This window comes from Sciurus vulgaris, assembly GCF_902686455.1.
Source record: "Sciurus vulgaris genome assembly, chromosome: 4".
NCBI lineage: Eukaryota > Metazoa > Chordata > Mammalia > Rodentia > Sciuridae > Sciurus > Sciurus vulgaris.
Genome location: NC_136464.1, coordinates 47297489 through 47314841, shown reverse-complemented (window position 1 = coordinate 47314841; position 17353 = coordinate 47297489). Strand labels below are relative to the sequence as shown.

Below are 17353 nucleotides of genomic sequence, written 5' to 3'. Positions count from 1 at the left end.
TTTTTATTTGTTCTTTTAGAGCTACATGACAGTGTATTTCGACATATTACACATACAGGGAGTATAAATTTTTCTAATTAGAATCCCATTCTTGTGGTTAGTAGAATGAATCAGACATAACTTTTCTATGTTCAAAGATGAGACACCACCAGTGAAACTCCACATAAGGTACAAACCACAAAAATCATTTAAATGAGACTTGTGTTCAAGACATGAGAATGGCACCTGGGTGAACCACAGGCCCACAGAAGGGATGAATAAGTCTCCCCCACCCCCCAAGGCAGGAAATGAGATGATATGCTCTCTTTGGTTCACTGGGACCAGGGGGGTTGCCCTTTCTGGATGGGGCACCCAGACCCCCACTGTCTTCCCAGAAGTCCTGCAGCCACACCTCATATAGAGGGTAGCATGTCCAAACCAAAAGCCAATTTTCAGAGAGCATTTAGACAGGGCTCTGAGATAAGATCTTTCTTCTATTATTGAAAAAAAAAAAAAAAAAAAAAAAAAAAAACCCAATTCCTGGCACCTTCTGAAATACAAGTCAGTTACACAATAGCTAGCAAACAATTCCCCAGCAAGGCCACACCTGGGCACACTTATGGAAGGAGCTTAGAAAGGCCCTTTTTATTGTAAGAGGAAACAACTGAATTTAAGAACAACTAAATTTAAGACATCCTTTTTTTTTTTTAATGAAAAGATGACTCTGAATGGATTAAGAAGGACAGGAGGGGGGCACAGACAAAGTCATGCCACCTCCCTGGCCTCGGCCTCTCTCTCTGCATCTTTGCCTCTTGTCCCTTGCACGCTGGCCCCCTCTGCTTCCTGGTTTCCCCACTGCCCGTGGACAGGGATCATGCTCAGAGATTGCTGCACAGACATGAGCCACTCTCATCTGCTTTCAGTTTAAAATTCTGTAGAAACGAGTCTGCCTGTCTCAGGTGCTCTCCGCTGGGTCAGTTGACTAGGCTTTGGGGGGTGACTGACAGCACAGCATGGCTACTGAGATACATTCAAGGTCTTGGTGGTCTTGATACATCAAGGCCCACTCCAATACTTATGCCAAACCTATTTCTTGACAAGGGGAATGAAAGAGTAGCAGAACTATGTGGAGAGAAAACTAATCTCCCATGGTATTGGAGATCTGGTGTGTTGAGACCCCAAACCCCAGAAAGAAACCTTCAAATCCATCAGAGCCATGGGCCACAAGGGCCTGGTTTGTCCTCAAGCACAGAAGACACATAAGGAGGGTCTTTTGGACTTGACAGGCATAGACTGATTAAAGAGGACTGTAGCAAATAGTTCAGAAGTTCAAGTCCTACCTTAAGCCCTTGAGCACAGAAGGTCTCTTGCACTAACATACACGGGCAGAGTTCAGATCAGACATTAAACTGTGCCCACGCCCTCAACTATAGTAGCCTAGGAGTCAAGTGAAACCAGAACTATGGGTTCTTAGGTTCTCAGGAGGTTTTTGGCACTCACAATGCCAGGGGACATCATGGGAGTGACTGGCAGCCACCCCTGTCTAGGGGGGGTCTTTCTAACAGTTACATTGGGAAGCCCCTGTTCATTTAGCAGTATATACAAGTCTCCTTCTTGTTCTTAACTTTCCTGTTACCAAACCAGTCCATGTCCCATAATGACCAGCCAGTGGCAAGCCCTTTGGTGTCTGCTTTTCTAGAATCCTGTTTTTGTTTTGAATCCCCTTAATATACACATTGGCAACTGAGTTGTTAAGGTTTAGAGCATTCTCACAAGTTTAATGATTGCTTGACCATTTCAAGTTACTTACATTTTATATACTAAAGCAAAAAAAAAAAAAAAAAAAAAAACTGGGTGTCTATTAGAGAAAATAAAATGTTAATTGAGTTGGTAAACATTTATCCAGGCACTGCATATAAAGATGGAAACAGCTAGTCAGGCTCCCATGGATCCGATAGCCCTGCACTTCCCTAACATCACAGAGAAGTCATTTGTGAAACTGTTCCAGCAGTGAGCGATAAGGTGCTCAACAAATAGACTGAGAACAAATGGATGGATTTTAAGAGATCTTAACCAAGAACACAGAGGAGAGCCATCTTTTTGTGTAATCACTGAGCTACTCAGAGACCAAGATATTCTATTACTGTCCACTCTAGTTGTCTGTAACTATTAAGCCTTTCTGTGGCTAACAGCAAGAATCTTATGGGAGGTTTCACTCCAGTGCTTCACTGAGAAGCCTTGGGTAGACAGGCATGAACCTGTGAGGCACGTTTCTCCTGGGAGGTCAGATAAGGACCAGTACACCTGTGGCAGTGCCCTCTCTTCTGTGACCATGCTGAGTGCAGAGGATGGATGGATGTAAAGTGATAGTACAACCAAACATTCTGGAACCCAGCTGCCCTTGGAGATCAGTTGGGTCCACTTGGACTTTGAATGAGATGTGGGGGTCCTTACTGGATGCATTTCACAGACCATCATATTTGACCTCCATTTGCCTGAGAGACTGAAGGCTCCCCTGGACTACCTGATCAACCACTTTTGTGCCATGGAGAGAAACTTACAAAGGCTCTGCCTGAGCAAATTGGTGCTTTCTATATTTAGCAAGCACCATGAACGGAGTGCTGAGAGATTCAAGAGAAAGAGACCCTTAATTCCAACTTGAAAGTCTTATTTGCAGGGCTGAATGAAGTGTTTTTAAGATGTAATTAGGCTCTTTGATCTGCGATAAGAGCACACTGACCTCATGGCCAGTCCTTCCGCGTATTTATTTTTTCATTCCCCTAATCCTTCATTTCAGGTACAAGTGGATGGCACTTAGGCCACAGCCAATAGGTCAGATGACGACTTCAGGACAAGTAAATACACTCTGGGACCAGAGGGGTGGGATCAGGGCAGAAAGGAGAGGAGGTGAGGAGGTGGGTCCTAAGCAAGCTTAGGATGCTTAGTCCCCAGCTAGGGAGAGCCCGGGAGAGCAGAAAGGGGGTGAGGATGAGAGGGGTGTGAATTCCTCAGTGAACCTAGAAACCTGGTGTACTCCCTCAAGTGTTCTTCTCAAAAAATAAAATAAGGGGGGGTGTGAATGAGGCTGTGGGGACTTCATGAAACGATCCTAAAGCTTGTAGGAAAAGAATGATTTCTACAAGAATTGGGAAAATTGCTTAAAATACCATGCACTTGGCCCTTCTTATGTTAAAGGATTTTGTCTTTTTTTTTTTTAACCAGTTTGATCAACATAAATCATGTATTAATTACATAGGAATAAATAGAATGATGGAAAAGAACTGAAAGTCTGAAAATGGATCCAAGTATGTATATCATAGGTGCAAGATAAAAACAGAACATCAGAATGACAGAAAAATAATGACTTGTCAGTTAATAGGGCTAGATTAAGTGGCTAAGCATTTAGAGGAAATGTAAAGTGAGATTATCTTAGTTGCTTATAAAAATCAAAATCAGAATAAAATATGAGTAATGAGTTATCTACTCTTAGAGGGGAAAGAGCTATCTGAAAATGGTACCAGAGAGGAAGCCCAAAATGGTAGTATTGATACATCTGATTACATAAAAAATACATAACACTCTTGGCCAAAAAGTAAAACACAACATAAAATTAAAATAGGAATGTTGATGTATATTTTTAATGTGCATAACAGATGACTCAATAAGGAAGTGATGAATATCTAAATAGGAAAAATGGTATAAAAAGGAGAAGAGTAAGTTTATTAAAGAAGAAATACTAACAACCACTAGTATTGAAACATGAAAAAGTGCACAGTCTTGGTAGTAGGTAAAGAAACAAGTTAAACAATAATAAGCATCCCCAAATTCAGAGGGTAGCATTAAAGCTGTACTAAAGGAAAATAAGTATCTTCATTTTCATTATTAAAAATTATAAATCAAAAAAGCGTGGACTTAAAATAGTTAAACTAGGTGCTCATCTTTTTAAAACAAATTTTAGAGACAATAAAAAAATGAAGGACTGAAGAAATAAATATTGAAGTAAAGTTAATAAAGTATAAAACTAATAAAAAAATAGAAATGGTAAAATCAGAAATTAGACTTTTTATTTTTAAAATTAATTAATTAATTAATTAAGGATATCAGGGATTGAACCCAGGGTGCTTAACCACTGAGCCATATCCCCAGCCTGTTTGTTTGTCTTTTTTTTAATTTTACTTTTCATTTTGGGACAGTTGCTTAGGGACTCACTATGTTACTGAGACTGACTTCGCAAAATCAGACTTTTTAAAAATCAAATTCAAAAAATACATCCTGATAAACTACACAAAAAAAATCCACCAACATGTAAAGATGCTCCTCAACTTACAACAGGGTTCTGTCCCAATAAACCCATTGTAAGTTAGAAATATAAATTGAAAATGCATTTAATACATCTAACTTTCTGGACGGCATATTTAGCCAACTTTCCTTGAATGTTCTCAGAGCACTTATGTCAGCCTATAGTTGGACAAAATCATCTAACACAAAACCTATTTTTTAATAAAGCATTGAATTTCTTAGTTGATAGAGATGGGCATTTTGTAGACCTGATGGGATACAAAACCCAATACTATGAAAAACACTGGCAGCTCTCCATTGTTTCGCTCCTTAAGGAATGACTGATGGGGAGTAGCAGTTTGCTGCTACTGCCCAGCATGAGAGAGGATGGTACCCAAATATCAGGAAAGATCCCCACTTCAACATTTGAAGTATGGCGTCACATTGCCATAAAGTTGGAAAATCTTCAGTCAAACCAGTATAAGTCAGGGACCCCCTTGTAGTAACAATAAGAAAGGAACTATAACCATAGATGCTAAAAAGATTATTTACCTTCTTCTAGATACTGCTTAGGATTGAAAGAGGCAAGGACAAAAGGAATTTGGATCCCTCCCCATCCCTTCTTCCCTTCTGGTCTGTGACCTAGAGTCAGATTCTATACCTCTTGCTCTGAAGCTCTGGAAGGCTTATAACTCTCTCACTACAAGGAGGAAAATGGCACCTTTCCTCAGATCAGAAATTTAGCCCATGACCTTGGTACATTAATCACAAACCATGCAACAGTGAGTATGTTATTAAACATCTTTCCTAACTTCTCCCTCCATCTCAGTCAGAGTTGGTTACTTTCACCTCTGGACTGTCCAAACCCTTTCCACATAGTGAATCTGAAATGTACCAGCCTTTTCTGATTCCTGCCCTTGGAATGCCTGGGAACCAAAATCCATCAGTATAGGGGAGATGATCACCAAGAACTGCTCCCAAACAGAGGGTGGGAAAGGGTCAGCCTGGCTGGTTAAGGAGAACCCTTGAGAGGAGGTTCTCACTGAGGAACAGGGTCTCATGTGCAACTTGGCATAGGGCATCCGGTTATAATTTTGTGACTGCCATAGCCATAGGTTCTTACAGGGACAGGAAGCTGGACATTTCAGGTACAATGGGCAGGGTTAGACCATGAGTTCTTTTCTATCCACCATCTGAGATCCCTTGATCATGACTGTAGGATTAAATTATTTTCAAGGTCTTAAACCAGGCAGGGTAAGAGGTAACTGGTTAGCTGTGTCTGCCACTGACATGAGAAAGGAGAGGGGTGTTATTATGTGTGCTAATGTTTGCCAGCAGGACTAGAGGGACCCCAAGAAGAATATGCTCCTGAATTTTATCAGTGAGCAAAAGATTCTCTGTAAAAATCCAGCTTCCACTAGCTGGTCTTCTAGGAGGCTCCTGAACCAGAAACAGAATTACAACTGATGGAATAACAATGCCATATCCTTTGGGGACATGTGGGAGATGTCCACCATCTGTGCACTGCACCCTCTGCTGGTGGCCTGATAGGTCCCAGGCACAGTTCCTAATGTGTCTTTGGTGACAGTTCCCCTCTGCACTTTTGAGACAATGCAGTGTTCTCAGAAAGAACCTGAATCAGAGAAATTCATGTAGATTCTTTACCTTTTGATGCTTAGAAAAGAAAAAAAAAGTTACTTCAGAGAAATACCCAGAAAGTCCACAAAGCAAGCCCAGGAGCAAGACCACCAATCCAGTCCCCTTGGTCCCAGGCAAGAGCAGAGGCAAAGTTCTATTTTGAGGGCATTCAGAAGTCACCCTAGTCAGAGACCTGTGGGCAGGGCAGAGGGAGGAGTGTGGAGGTGGTCTACAGGTCCTGCCCTGAGGAGCTCACATTCTAGGTTTAGAAATGAGACCAACATGTGGATGAGGAGCAGTGGATTCCACTAGTAACTTGAACTTCCTAGACAGTGACGGTTGTCAGGGTCCAGCATGCTGGAGACCTGTGGTCACCCGGTAGGAACTTGCATCTGGACCTGGCCCTAAAAGATGGGTGCACAATTCGAGAAAGTGTAGCAACTGGGATACAAGTAGAGGGGAGGAAAACATCCCAAGTTGCAAACGAGGTGCTCATGGGACCCGGCACTTGGTCCCACATGTAAGTCTCTCTGTGTTGGTTGCTCTGTCCTAGAGACAACCAGCAGAGGGCAGCACGAGGCCACAGCACCTGCTGCACCAGCCTTCTGCTGACCAACAGCTAGGGATCCCCTATGACCTGGGAAAGGAGGTTGTGCCCATAGCCATCTTCCTAAATGAGTTTTGCTGCTTATTCCTTGCATCTAGCTTGGAACTCAGTTAAGATCTCAGTTAAGAAAAGAGTTGGTTGCACATTTTGGGGGACTCAGATTCCTTCATTCATTTACTGGTTCAACAGTTACTAATTGAGTGTGTATGTGTTTCCCCACCCTTTTCTAGGCACTGGGACTGCAGAAGTGAAAGACATAGTCTTGTAATAATCACAACATCAGGGGCCAATGCTTGTGGGACATTATCGCAGTCAAGGAGCTTTGCTTACATCAGCTCATCTACTCCTAACCATCCTCTGAGGTGGGCACTTTTATTATCCAGTTTTATCAAGAAGGGAGCTAAAGCACAGAGAATATATGAAACTTGCCCAAGGTCACACAGCTACAAAGTGGTGAAGCTGGGATATGAATCCAGGCAGTAAGTCGAGTTCTAATCCTCACTATTTTTTTCTGGGGATGGGGTACTGGGAATTGAACCAAGAGGTATTTTATCACTAAGCTACCTCCATAGTCCTTTTTTTTTAATTTTTAATTTTAAGACAGGTCTCAGTAAGTTGCTGAGGCTGGTCTTGAACTTGTGATTCTTCTGCTCAGTTTCCAGAGTTGCAGGGGTTATAGGCATGTGCCACTGTGCCCTGCAAGAGTCCTCACTCTTAATGACCTTATATAACTAAACAAGTAATCAGCCAAGATAGCCAATATCTATAACTGCTAAGAAGATGATAAAACAAGTATTATACTGGTAACTGAGGTTGGAATCACCTTAGATTCAGTGATCAGATAAGGACTCAGGTGAGGCAGTAGTGACATATGATCTCAGATCTGCACAGGACAAGATTGTGCTACTGTCCGAACACTCTCTGTAGAGTCCCCAGCATCCTACAACACAGCTTAGGGTCACTTAGAGACGTTTAGTGAACAACCAAGCACCACTACTCTCCACTCAGTCTCTGGATCTGGGGGGAGGACTAGGGCTGAGCAATAGGATTCACAGAATTTCAAGCATTGGGTCTGTTGATCTCCATACAGACACTCAACACACATTCATATGTGCAAAAAATATGTACAAACAGCCCAAGTCTGTGGACACACAGGTCCCCACTCTGGGTTCCATGGGCCAGTCTCCCATACTTTGAGAATCTGTAGAGATGTATCAGCCCCAGATTCACTCCCTGAAGTCACAGGATGCCCCTGGAAATGTGTAGGGAAGAATTTGGGTCTGCCGTTGGTTTTTACCAGTGGGACATTGGTTAGTTAAGAGAGATTGTTCAGGATCTGTGTTAGTTAGGTTTTTGTTGCTGTGATCAAAATACCTGACAAGAACAACTCAATGTTTGTAGCATTTCAATTCACAATAGCTAAACTGTGGAACCAACCTAATTGCCCTTCAATAGATGAATGGATAAAGAAACTGTGGTATATATAAACAATGGAATATTACTCAGCCTTAAAGAAGAATGAAATTATGGCATTTGCAGGTAAATGGATGGAGTTAGAGACTATCATGCTAAGCAAAGTAAACCAATTCCAAAAAACACAAAGGCCAAATGTTTTTCTCTGATAAGTGGATGCTGATCCATAATGGAGGGGGGAACAAGGGAAGAATAAAGGAACTTTAGATAGGGCAGAGGGGAGGGAGGGGGAAGGGAGGAGGTGTGGAGGTGGGAAAGATGGTGGAATGAGATGGACATTATTACTCTATGTAAGTATATAATTGCATAAATGGTGTGGTTACATCATGTACAATCAGAGAAATGAAAAGTTGTGCTCCATTTGTGTACAATGAGTCAAAATGCATTCTACTGTCAGGTCTAACTAATTAGAACAAATTTAAAAATTAGAACAATTTAGAGGAAGAAAAGTTTGTTTTGGCTCATGGTTTCAGAGGTTTGGTCCATGGTTGGCTGATTCCATTGCTTTAGGCCCAAGGTGAGACAGATCGAGGCAGATCATCATGGCAGAAGGCGTGATGAAGTTGTGCTACTCTTGTTCATGGTGGCCAGGAAACAGAGAGAATGGGGAAGGGTTTCACAGGGAAGATGAACCCTTCCAGGCCATGTTCCCAGTGACCCACCTCCTCCAGTCACGTCCCACCTGCTTATAGTTACCACCCACATAACCCATTCAAATTAGCATGGACTGATGAGGTTACAACTTTCATAATCTAATCATTTCACCTCTGAATATTCCTGTATTAATACGGGAGCTTTTGGGGGACATATCCCAACCATAACTGGGTGTGACACTGTAAATGAAGCAGAACCAGGGTACTTGGTCACCCTGTGAGAATGAGAGGCAGGCAGACAGCCCCTGTGGTGACTGTATTTCTTGGGGCAGTGGTTTCCAAAACTGGCCATCCAGATTACCTGAGGACCTCACTAAGATGAGATACTTCTGAGATTTTAATTCTCTGGGCCCAAAATAGAACTAAGATCTCACAATTTTATCAAGCATTCCAGTCAATTCTGCTGGTCACTATGCAGAAGGGCCACATGAGGTGGCACAAATCATTCACCTGCCAGGAAAAGGTAGGTGAGACTGTGGGCTGGCAGTGGCTAGCCCAACCCCTAGTCTGAAGCATTTGCTTAGTTAGTAAAGGGCCACCTACACCCCATTACTTTTAAACATGAAAGCAGTGTTTGCCTGGACAAACCACTGCTTCCTTCTTAGAGGTTCTGTGTCCTTCCCACACTGTTGCCACCAGGGTCAGAAGCACCCTTCCCAGATGGCCTCCTGTCCTAAGCTCCTCCTGCCTTCCCAGGAATCTATGAACACTCAGGGTTACTAGGACAACATCACTTTGCATAATCCATTTCCTGACATCTCCAGTCACTTGATGACATCTGATCTCTTCCTGGTTAAGGAGAAAAAAAAAAATATCTCTGATTCCTGGCAGTTATCAAAGCACAGATTATTTACACAATAACAAGCAAACAATCTCCCAAGTCATGGGCTCAGCCTGTCGTATATTGGGGATGGAGGCGGGTCATAGTTCAGGGCCTGACTCTTGGCACAGGTTAATTTGTGGCAGCCACAGAGAAAGGAGATCGTCTGGCCCCTTAGGGGAAGGAGGTCTGGCAGGCATGAATGGCAAGCCTTCAGCTGCTACTCTGAGTCCCCACCTCTGGGCGGAAGGAGACCAAAGTTGTCAGAAGTAGAATTGTAGAACTTCAAAGAAAGATTGTCCTGTAGGATCAAGGTCCTGAAATTCCAGGATCTGGAACCTGGGCTGGAATCTGGGCCTTGAATATTGTGAGCTTTGGTAGTTGTTTTCATTCTGTCACACAAAGCAAATCACTGTCATACTGGTCATGTCTGCACTTCCAAAGGAGAACACAGGCTCACAGACAATTTAAGCCCAAAGTCTCCAACTCATGGATGAGTTGTATTTGCCCTTCCAACTTACCCAGACTGGTTTTCTTTTTTCTCTCTCTTCCACCCCCTGTCCCCCATGATTTTATTGGTGCATTCTGGTTATACATACTGATGGGATGTTTTTGTTACATATCTGTGCATGCACACAATACACAATATAATAATATAATTTGGCCAATATCACTCACCCAGACTGGTTTTCTATAGACTTCAGAAATAGCTGATGTTTACCCCACAATTAACTTAGACAAATACAGGCAACAAAAACTGAAGGCAGATTTCAGGTCCTGCAGCTCCCTTCCTGAAATGGCCCTGCAGTCTGCACCTATATGTGACCACTGATTCCTATGGCTTTAGAAGAGAGAAGCCTTTAGAGACTGATGTAAAGCCTGGGAAACTTACCCAGAAAGTCAGCATACCGCTCAGGACATCAGTAGGGAGCTAACCTCAATTGACAGTCTCCTGCTTCTAAATCTGGAACTTTCCACCTACCAAACCATCTCATCTTCAACCTTAATAGGGCACATAGAGACCCGTGCCTTCTTCTTCCCCTGGGCATGGCTCCAGAGCCAGAGTCCAGGCTTCATAGACTTCTGCACTGACTTCCTTTTCAGAAATGCTCTGCAGCATGACCGTCAGGTTCTCACTTTGTGCAAAGGGCAGCCAAGGAAGACCCAGGCTCAGAGATGTCTGCCAGCTCCCTGGTTCAAAAACTAGCATGGAAAACAGATAGCAGAGACACCTATTCCATTAGAATAATGAGGCTCAAGAGATTCCTCTCAGTTATCTCCATTCCTAAACTCTCAAGGAGAACATGCTGCCTCTGGTCCCTTAATATCTGTCCTTGGAGTACCCAGCTTCATTGGTATATGTTATGGTATAGATATGAAGTGTTCCTCAAAAGCTCTCATGTGTGAGACAATTCAAGAATTTTCAGAGGTGAAACGATTTGATTAAGAGAGGTATAACCTAATCAGTGGATTCATTCACTAATATGTATTACCTGGGTAGTAACTGTAGGCAGGTAGGTTAGAGAAGTAGGTCACTTGGGGTGTACTTTTGGGTCTTGTACTTTTGTCCCTGGTGAGCAGAGCTCTCTCTCTCTCTCTCTCTCTCTCTCTCTCTCTCTCTCTCTCTCTCTCTCTCTCTCCTGGACACTATGTCCTAAGCTGCTTTGCTCCACCATTCCTTCTGCCATGATGTTCTGCCTCACCTCAGGCCCACAGCCATGGAGCTGATCAATCAAAGACTGAACCTCTAAAACCATGAGCCCAAAATAAACTTTTCCTCCTCAAGTTGTTCTTGTCAGGTATTTTGGTCACAGCAATGCAAAAGCTGACTAAAATGGTATGTGAGAGATGTCAATCATTGTACATCCTTTAGTAAAGAACTGCATGCCTTCAGCCCTTGGTGGAGAGAGAGAAAGAGAGAAAAAGAGACTGGAGGGACACCTTGAACCCATCATTTCTTTCTTGCTCTAAGTGTTCTGGGGGACCTCAGTGAACTGTAATTTCTATCTTTGGACTCCTACGAGAATTCTATATTTTAAGATGAACTTTACCTTCTCCCAAGCTATCTGATAGGGATCCATTGGGAAGTGAATACAAAGAGATAGGTAGTTCTAGGTTGAGGTCAAAATGGTGGCAGGGGGAGACATTTAGAGAGAGGAGCTCTGAAAGGATCATCAGGTCCTGAATCAGGGAAAGAACAAGCTCTAACCTTATGAAAAACCTGCATGCCCTGCAGGTGGGCTGAGAGAACCAGCAGAGGCTCTTGGAGTGACAGAATAAGGCATGAGTCAAGAAGAAGGAGGATGGGTACCCATGGCAGAGAGAGCTCTCAGGGCAGGAATGTGAAGCTCTAGTGATGGAGGGATGCAGGAGGAAGAGAGTTGGGAGGCAAAACTAAGAGAAACTGAGAGGACAATGGAAGAGCTTGTGCTTGTCCTGCAAGTTTTTACTGTATTTCCTGAAGTGAGCAGGTGACCATCACCTGTTGGGAAACCATGGCTGCAAACGATATAACTGCATCTCCTACAGTTTTACAGTGTAGATGCTGTCCTTTATGCATAATATATAACAAAAGGGGCATTCATCTTGGGTATACCATAACAACACCTCACCCTTACCATAAATTTAAACTGGAAATAGTGAATTGTTCTGCTCTGTTTTGTATTACAAAATTTTTCTTTTCACTATTGCCAATTGCAGTACCTAAAGAAAATTCAGTAATGTGACAGTCCAGGTGTGCTAGAAGCCAGGGACCTCTGGCTCCATTGCCTTCAGCATGTCCCATCCCAAGTCCTATATTTGCCTGGACAGTTCTACAGAAGGAGCACCCCTGGGCAGGAAGAAGCACAGCCTGACAGTCACTTCTCAGTAGCCAATTCATTTGTTCACTTGTAATTCTTTGATGTACTCATTCAACAAATATTAATCTAGCAGTTATTAGTCACAAGTGCTTCTCCGGGTAGCTCAGATACAAAGAGAAATAAAGCAGAAAACAAAGGTTACCAAAAGCTTCTCAGTAAATGAAAGCAGCCCTTGGTCCATTCATGAAATATTTTCCAATCTCATTTTGTGACACGTACAAAGCTGGAGTTGGAATTTATCCCCTTTTCCTGGATTGCTGCACAGGAAATCTCAGATCCCCTCACCCTGCGGTAACTGGAAAAGCCCTGCGGTTAGGCACAGTTATGGGCCAAGACAGCATCAGAACCCTGCTCAGAGGGAAATTGCATTTGCTGACTAGTTGGTCCTGCAGAATTAGACCCTTGGGGTGCAAACTTCACTTTGGGAGAGTTTGTCCTCTTGTGTGAACTGATAATGGGCCACTAACCCACAATGGAGAGAGAATGAAGGGAAGGGACAGTGGGGACAGAGACTGATATTGTCTGTGAGAAGGGCACACCCTGCTTGACCAGTTGCCTCTTCCCATGCTGCTGACGCCAGTATGTACCATGATACTGAATCATCCCCTTAAAATTATACAGGAAGGAAAAGATGTTCTTTGCCCTCAAGGTAACTTTAGTGACTACAGGGAGACCATGGGAACTTGGGCAGGGTAAGGGGATTCTTAGGACTAACAGTTGTCACTCAAATGGATATTGCCAGATATTACAGTCAGGGAGTGAAAGGTGCCTGGCAGTGACTCATGAAACCAAGAGACAAAACCCATATCATGGACAGTGCTAGGCTGGCCCTGGGTAGAGGTTTAGGGAAGGAGAATTTGGAAGGAGTGGCAAATCTTGGAGAGAAGGAATTGGATGTCTGTCACTGAGATTGACTATCTATTCTAACACAGGTGTGGTCCTTCATTGGTTCCTCTGGCAGGATGAGTGTCCTCACTGCAAAAGAGAGTTTATTGTGGCCTTTTCAATGGCTGACTCTGGCTCAGTACTGTTCTGATAAGAATGCCCTGCTCTGGACCAGACCCTTGTGCCCCATAGTTATCTTCTTCTGCTTCCTCATCTCATAATTAAATACATACTCTTCAATTTCCTCCCTTTTCCACACAGGAATGACTTAACTCTAGGCATGAAAAACCAACACTGAATTCTCTTTTGAAGCAGCGGAGAACTCAGCAAGGAAACAAGGAGGGGACGAAGGAATGAGCTGCTTTAGGCTGGAAACTCACAGACAGCCAGGAAAGAACTTGAGCAGGAAATGTCATTCCAAAGCCCTTCCTTCAGGATAATCACACAGTCCTCCCCTGAGCCATGGTCATTAGGCTCGTTGGTCTTCCAGTTGCTGTAGGTCAGCCGCCCTCCTGTCAGGTATGTGAACTGGCCTTCGGTAACCTCATCTGTGATACCCAGGAAGGCGATGTCTCTGGCCACATCTTGGATGGCCTTGTTCTCCTCAGCATTCTTGGGGGTAGCCACAGTGGCCTGGAGCTCTGTGCACAGAGCCTTCACTTGGGAAAAAGGCATCCTTTCACCATTGGTCACGTAGAACTTCTTTCCAGACTTTTTGCCCAAAGAGAAGGTTTGCACTGAAATCACAAAGAATAGATGAGGCTGACCGGAGCCCAGCCCAGGACAGTAGTTGAAAAAGCCCTTCTTTGGAAACTGGACTCTGAAAAATAGTTCCCAAACCAAGCTAAGGCCCTCAGGTTAGAGCCTATGATGAGGCCATTTCCCAGTTGTAGAGTCATGGACGGGACACAACCTCAGGCAGACAACCTGGACTATCCCAGGATATCCCATCCTTAAGATCAATGTTGGTTAAAAACTACCCAGCACAGGTGGACACAGGAGACATCCTTGGGCCCCACTTACAGGATGGGGCCCCAACAACCATTTGAGAATAGTGGAGGTGGAGAAAGGAGCAAAGACTTTGGAGACAATAGGCCTCTCTTCACTTCTTCCTCTGCCACTTGCTAGCAGTGTGATGTGAATCAGTTCCCTACACTTTCTGAACTTCTTTTTCCTCACCTGTAAATACAACAGGTATAACAACCAAAACCAACATTGGTGAGGGGATTGAATGAAACCATACTACAAGAAAATGCCAACCCAGCACAGACCCTGGTATGTGTTGAATATTCCTAAGTGTTAGTTCTCTTCCACTCTCCCTTCAAATCTAGTTCATGCTGAAGGAAAATGTGAGGGTCAAGAACATGTTGGGGGAAGAGAAGAGGCTTACACTTTTTGATGAGGTTCAATTCTGATTTCAGGCTCCATATCTCTTTCTCTAAGTTAGCCAGTTTAGTCTCAGCAACTGCAAAGCAACAGGAACAAGGGTATTTAGTAAGACCTCAAATTGGAAAGCAGAACATTTTAGGAAATGACTTTTTTTTTTTTTTTTTTTTGCTTACTAAAATGTAAGCTTATTCCATAAAAACAAGAAAGCAAAAAGAAGTGAAAGGAAAAATTAATTGTATTTCTGTCTTCCCAGATGTATCTTAATCTTATAGTTTGGATCTGGAATGTCCCCCAAAGGGCTCTCCTGTGTTGAAGGCTTGGTCCCCAGCTGGTGGCATTATTTTAGGGATGGTGGAAACTTTAGGAGATGCATCCTTTTTGGAGGGAGTAGGTCACTGGGCACTTTGTTCTGGAGGGCATATCTTGTCCCCACTTCTCCCTCCTTCTCTTGATGCTTCTGGCTGCCATGAGGTGAGCAACTTTGCTTCACTACACCCTTCCGCCATGATGTTCTACTTCACCACAGGCCTAGAAACGGTGGAACCAGCTGACCACAGGTAGAATCCTCTAAAATCATGGGCCAAATAAGTCTTTCCTCCTCTAGGTCATCTATCTCAGTTATTTTCTCACAGTGAGAAAAGTTAACTAATATACTTAGTCACCCTTAGCAACTTGTGGCTATAGTTTTGGATTCTTTCCTTCATTGCTGCTTAAATATGGCAATGTTATAATAATTTTTAAGAAAATATCCAACTCATTACTCTCCTTTTTGAAAAGTTTTCCTTGTGATTCTTTTTTATTTGTCATTCCAGGTAAACTCTTTTAAACACTTTTATTATTTTGAAAGTCTAGAAAACAAATATCAATAAGAAAGTTGCCATTCTTCTTTTGTCTTTGCTGAATTTGTCCTATTTTACTAGAACTAAATTGCTATGATGTTCTTCTTTACTCGAGAACTCCATGAGGCAGAGCACTTGCATGCCACTTTTGTGTCAATAGGCACGAACGTAATACATGGAAGGACCCATTTCCCACCCTGCATCCCAGAGCCACATGTTGGACTTTCAGTTAAAGAAAAGCCATGTCCTAAAGAGGCTTTATAATGGAGCAGCCCTGCAGGGCTTGGAAGACTGTACTTGGCAAAAATGAACTCTTTTCAGGTCCCAGGTAACACAGGTGCTAGGCCAGGAAGCAGAGTTGAGCATCTTCCAGTAAAACAGCAGAAGGGCACCTCCTTCCTGCCCTCCAGTTCCCAGGGCCCTGGGTCCCCTCAGGACAACCATGCTGGGGTATGCTCCTTACTTGAACTGTCTCCACGATCTCCTTTAGGGCCTTTTGGTCCTGGAGCCCCAGGAGCACCTGTATTTCCCGGAGGCCCCAATTTCCCTGGAGGGCCCTGCAAACCTCTGAGCCCTTGACCTGTTGCAAAACAAAGGAACAATGACCCGTGGTTCTTACTCATTTTCTCTCTCCAAGAGCTCAACACTTGATTCACACTAACCCCAGGAAAGAGCCAGTGAGCCAGTGGTGACTCAGAGAAGAAAGTCCTTCTACATCCCAGGGCAAGAAAGCTGTCCTGAAGGCAATCACACATCCCCAATTTTTGTGGAAGTGTGGGATTTTGGAGAGCCAGAGGGCACCTTTGGTTGGGAGGCAGTGACATGTTACAGGGACTAGTCAGGTGCACTCGGATCTGCCATAATGAAAGGTGAACCTCCCCAGGTTTCCCTGCTACATCCCTCATGTGGAACAGTCCCCTGCTGGTGATATTCAGGAAGACAGAGCAGTTGTACCTGGGTCTCCCTTTTCTCCCTTGAGTCCATCTCGCCCATCTCTGCCTGGGGTGCCGTTGGTGACGGGGATCCCACAGGTAATCACGGAGCAGGTCTTCTGGGCATCCTCACAAGTTTTTGTTTCTGAGGTCACTGTCACCACACTCAGGAGAAGGACAAGGAGTAATGGAAGCAGGACCATGGTCCTTACCTCAGAGTGGAGAAAGTCATCTCATTTTGTGGAGTCAGCCTTTGCTGCCACCTGGGCTTGCCTCCCCTGGCCTGTCAGCGCCCTTCACCTTCCCTTTCTCAGGACCAGTTAGAAAGGGGCCTGGTTGGAAGGGAACTCCTGGGATCAATCTTTCGCCACTTTTCCTCTCTCTCTGTCTTCCTTCCTTCCTTTCTTCCCTTCTTTCTTTTCTTTTCTTTCCTTTCTTTCAACCTTCCCTGTTGATGCTGGAGTCCACGGTCAAGGCTTGTACACGCTGCCGTTGCACACACACCCCACTCACTCCTCCCTTTGGAAAAGACCACCTTTAGTTTGCAAATGGTCAAGTGGATCCAAGAAATACACAGATGCCTCACCTCATAGAGAGACTGAGGCCCAGGTGGGACTGTTGACCCTTCTAAAGCTCCTGCTCAGTCCTCACCAGGTTCAAGCCAAGAAGCCAGACTGTAGGCCTAGGTCTCCACCTCTTTCCTCCAGAAATGACTTACCAGGCACAGAGGCAGTGCAGGAAGGGAGTCCTCCAGGTCAGGCTTCTGGCAGCTGCCTCAGCAATGTCAGCTCCAAATAGGCCAATGACCAGGGACCACATTAGACTGGCCTTCAACCCCAGATTAATAAACAACCATCCTGGCATGGAGATGTAGTTTAGCAGTACAGCACTTGTCTTGCACGTGTGAGACCCCAGATGCCACCAGTAGCACTGCAAAAAATAAATGAAAATAAAATTAAATTCTAATAAATAGCCATCCTTAGAGCTACCATAACTGGG

General features: G+C 43.9%; 1 protein-coding gene across 3 annotated transcripts; it reads right to left on the bottom strand.

Annotated features, from left to right (window-relative positions):
- Nucleotides 1-11069: 11069 nt before the first annotated feature.
- On the bottom strand, nt 11070-17201 carry LOC306659661 (mannose-binding protein A-like). Of its 3 annotated transcripts, none has more exons than XM_079137328.1 (5): nt 17073-17201; nt 16377-16566; nt 15886-16002; nt 14585-14659; nt 11070-13931 (listed from the first exon to the last, which is right to left on the bottom strand). In XM_079137328.1, exons 2-5 carry the CDS (start codon nt 16555-16557, stop codon nt 13558-13560), a joined length of 747 nt encoding a protein of 248 aa, XP_078993454.1. In that variant the 5' UTR covers nt 16558-16566; nt 17073-17201; the 3' UTR covers nt 11070-13557. The 3 variants fall into 3 exon arrangements, with proteins under 3 accessions (XP_078993454.1, XP_078993455.1, XP_078993456.1); XM_079137329.1 differs by lacking the exon at nt 17073-17201 and adding an exon at nt 17006-17068; XM_079137330.1 differs by lacking the exon at nt 17073-17201 and adding an exon at nt 17006-17040 and having other exon boundaries at nt 16377-16561.
- Between the last annotated feature and the right edge of the window lie 152 nt (nt 17202-17353).

Excerpts from the sequence above, each read along its gene's own strand:
- LOC306659661 (XM_079137328.1), bottom strand. The coding sequence starts at position 16,557 with ATGGTCCTGCTTCCATTACTCCTTGTCCTTCTCCTGAGTGTGGTGACA. Across the intron at positions 16,003-16,376 it reads GGGAGAAAAGGGAGACCCAG|GTCAAGGGCTCAGAGGTTTG; the intron begins GTACAACTGCTC and ends GTTTTGCAACAG. Across the intron at positions 13,932-14,584 it reads ATTGAACCTCATCAAAAAGT|TGCAAACCTTCTCTTTGGGC; the intron begins GTAAGCCTCTTC and ends TTGTGATTTCAG.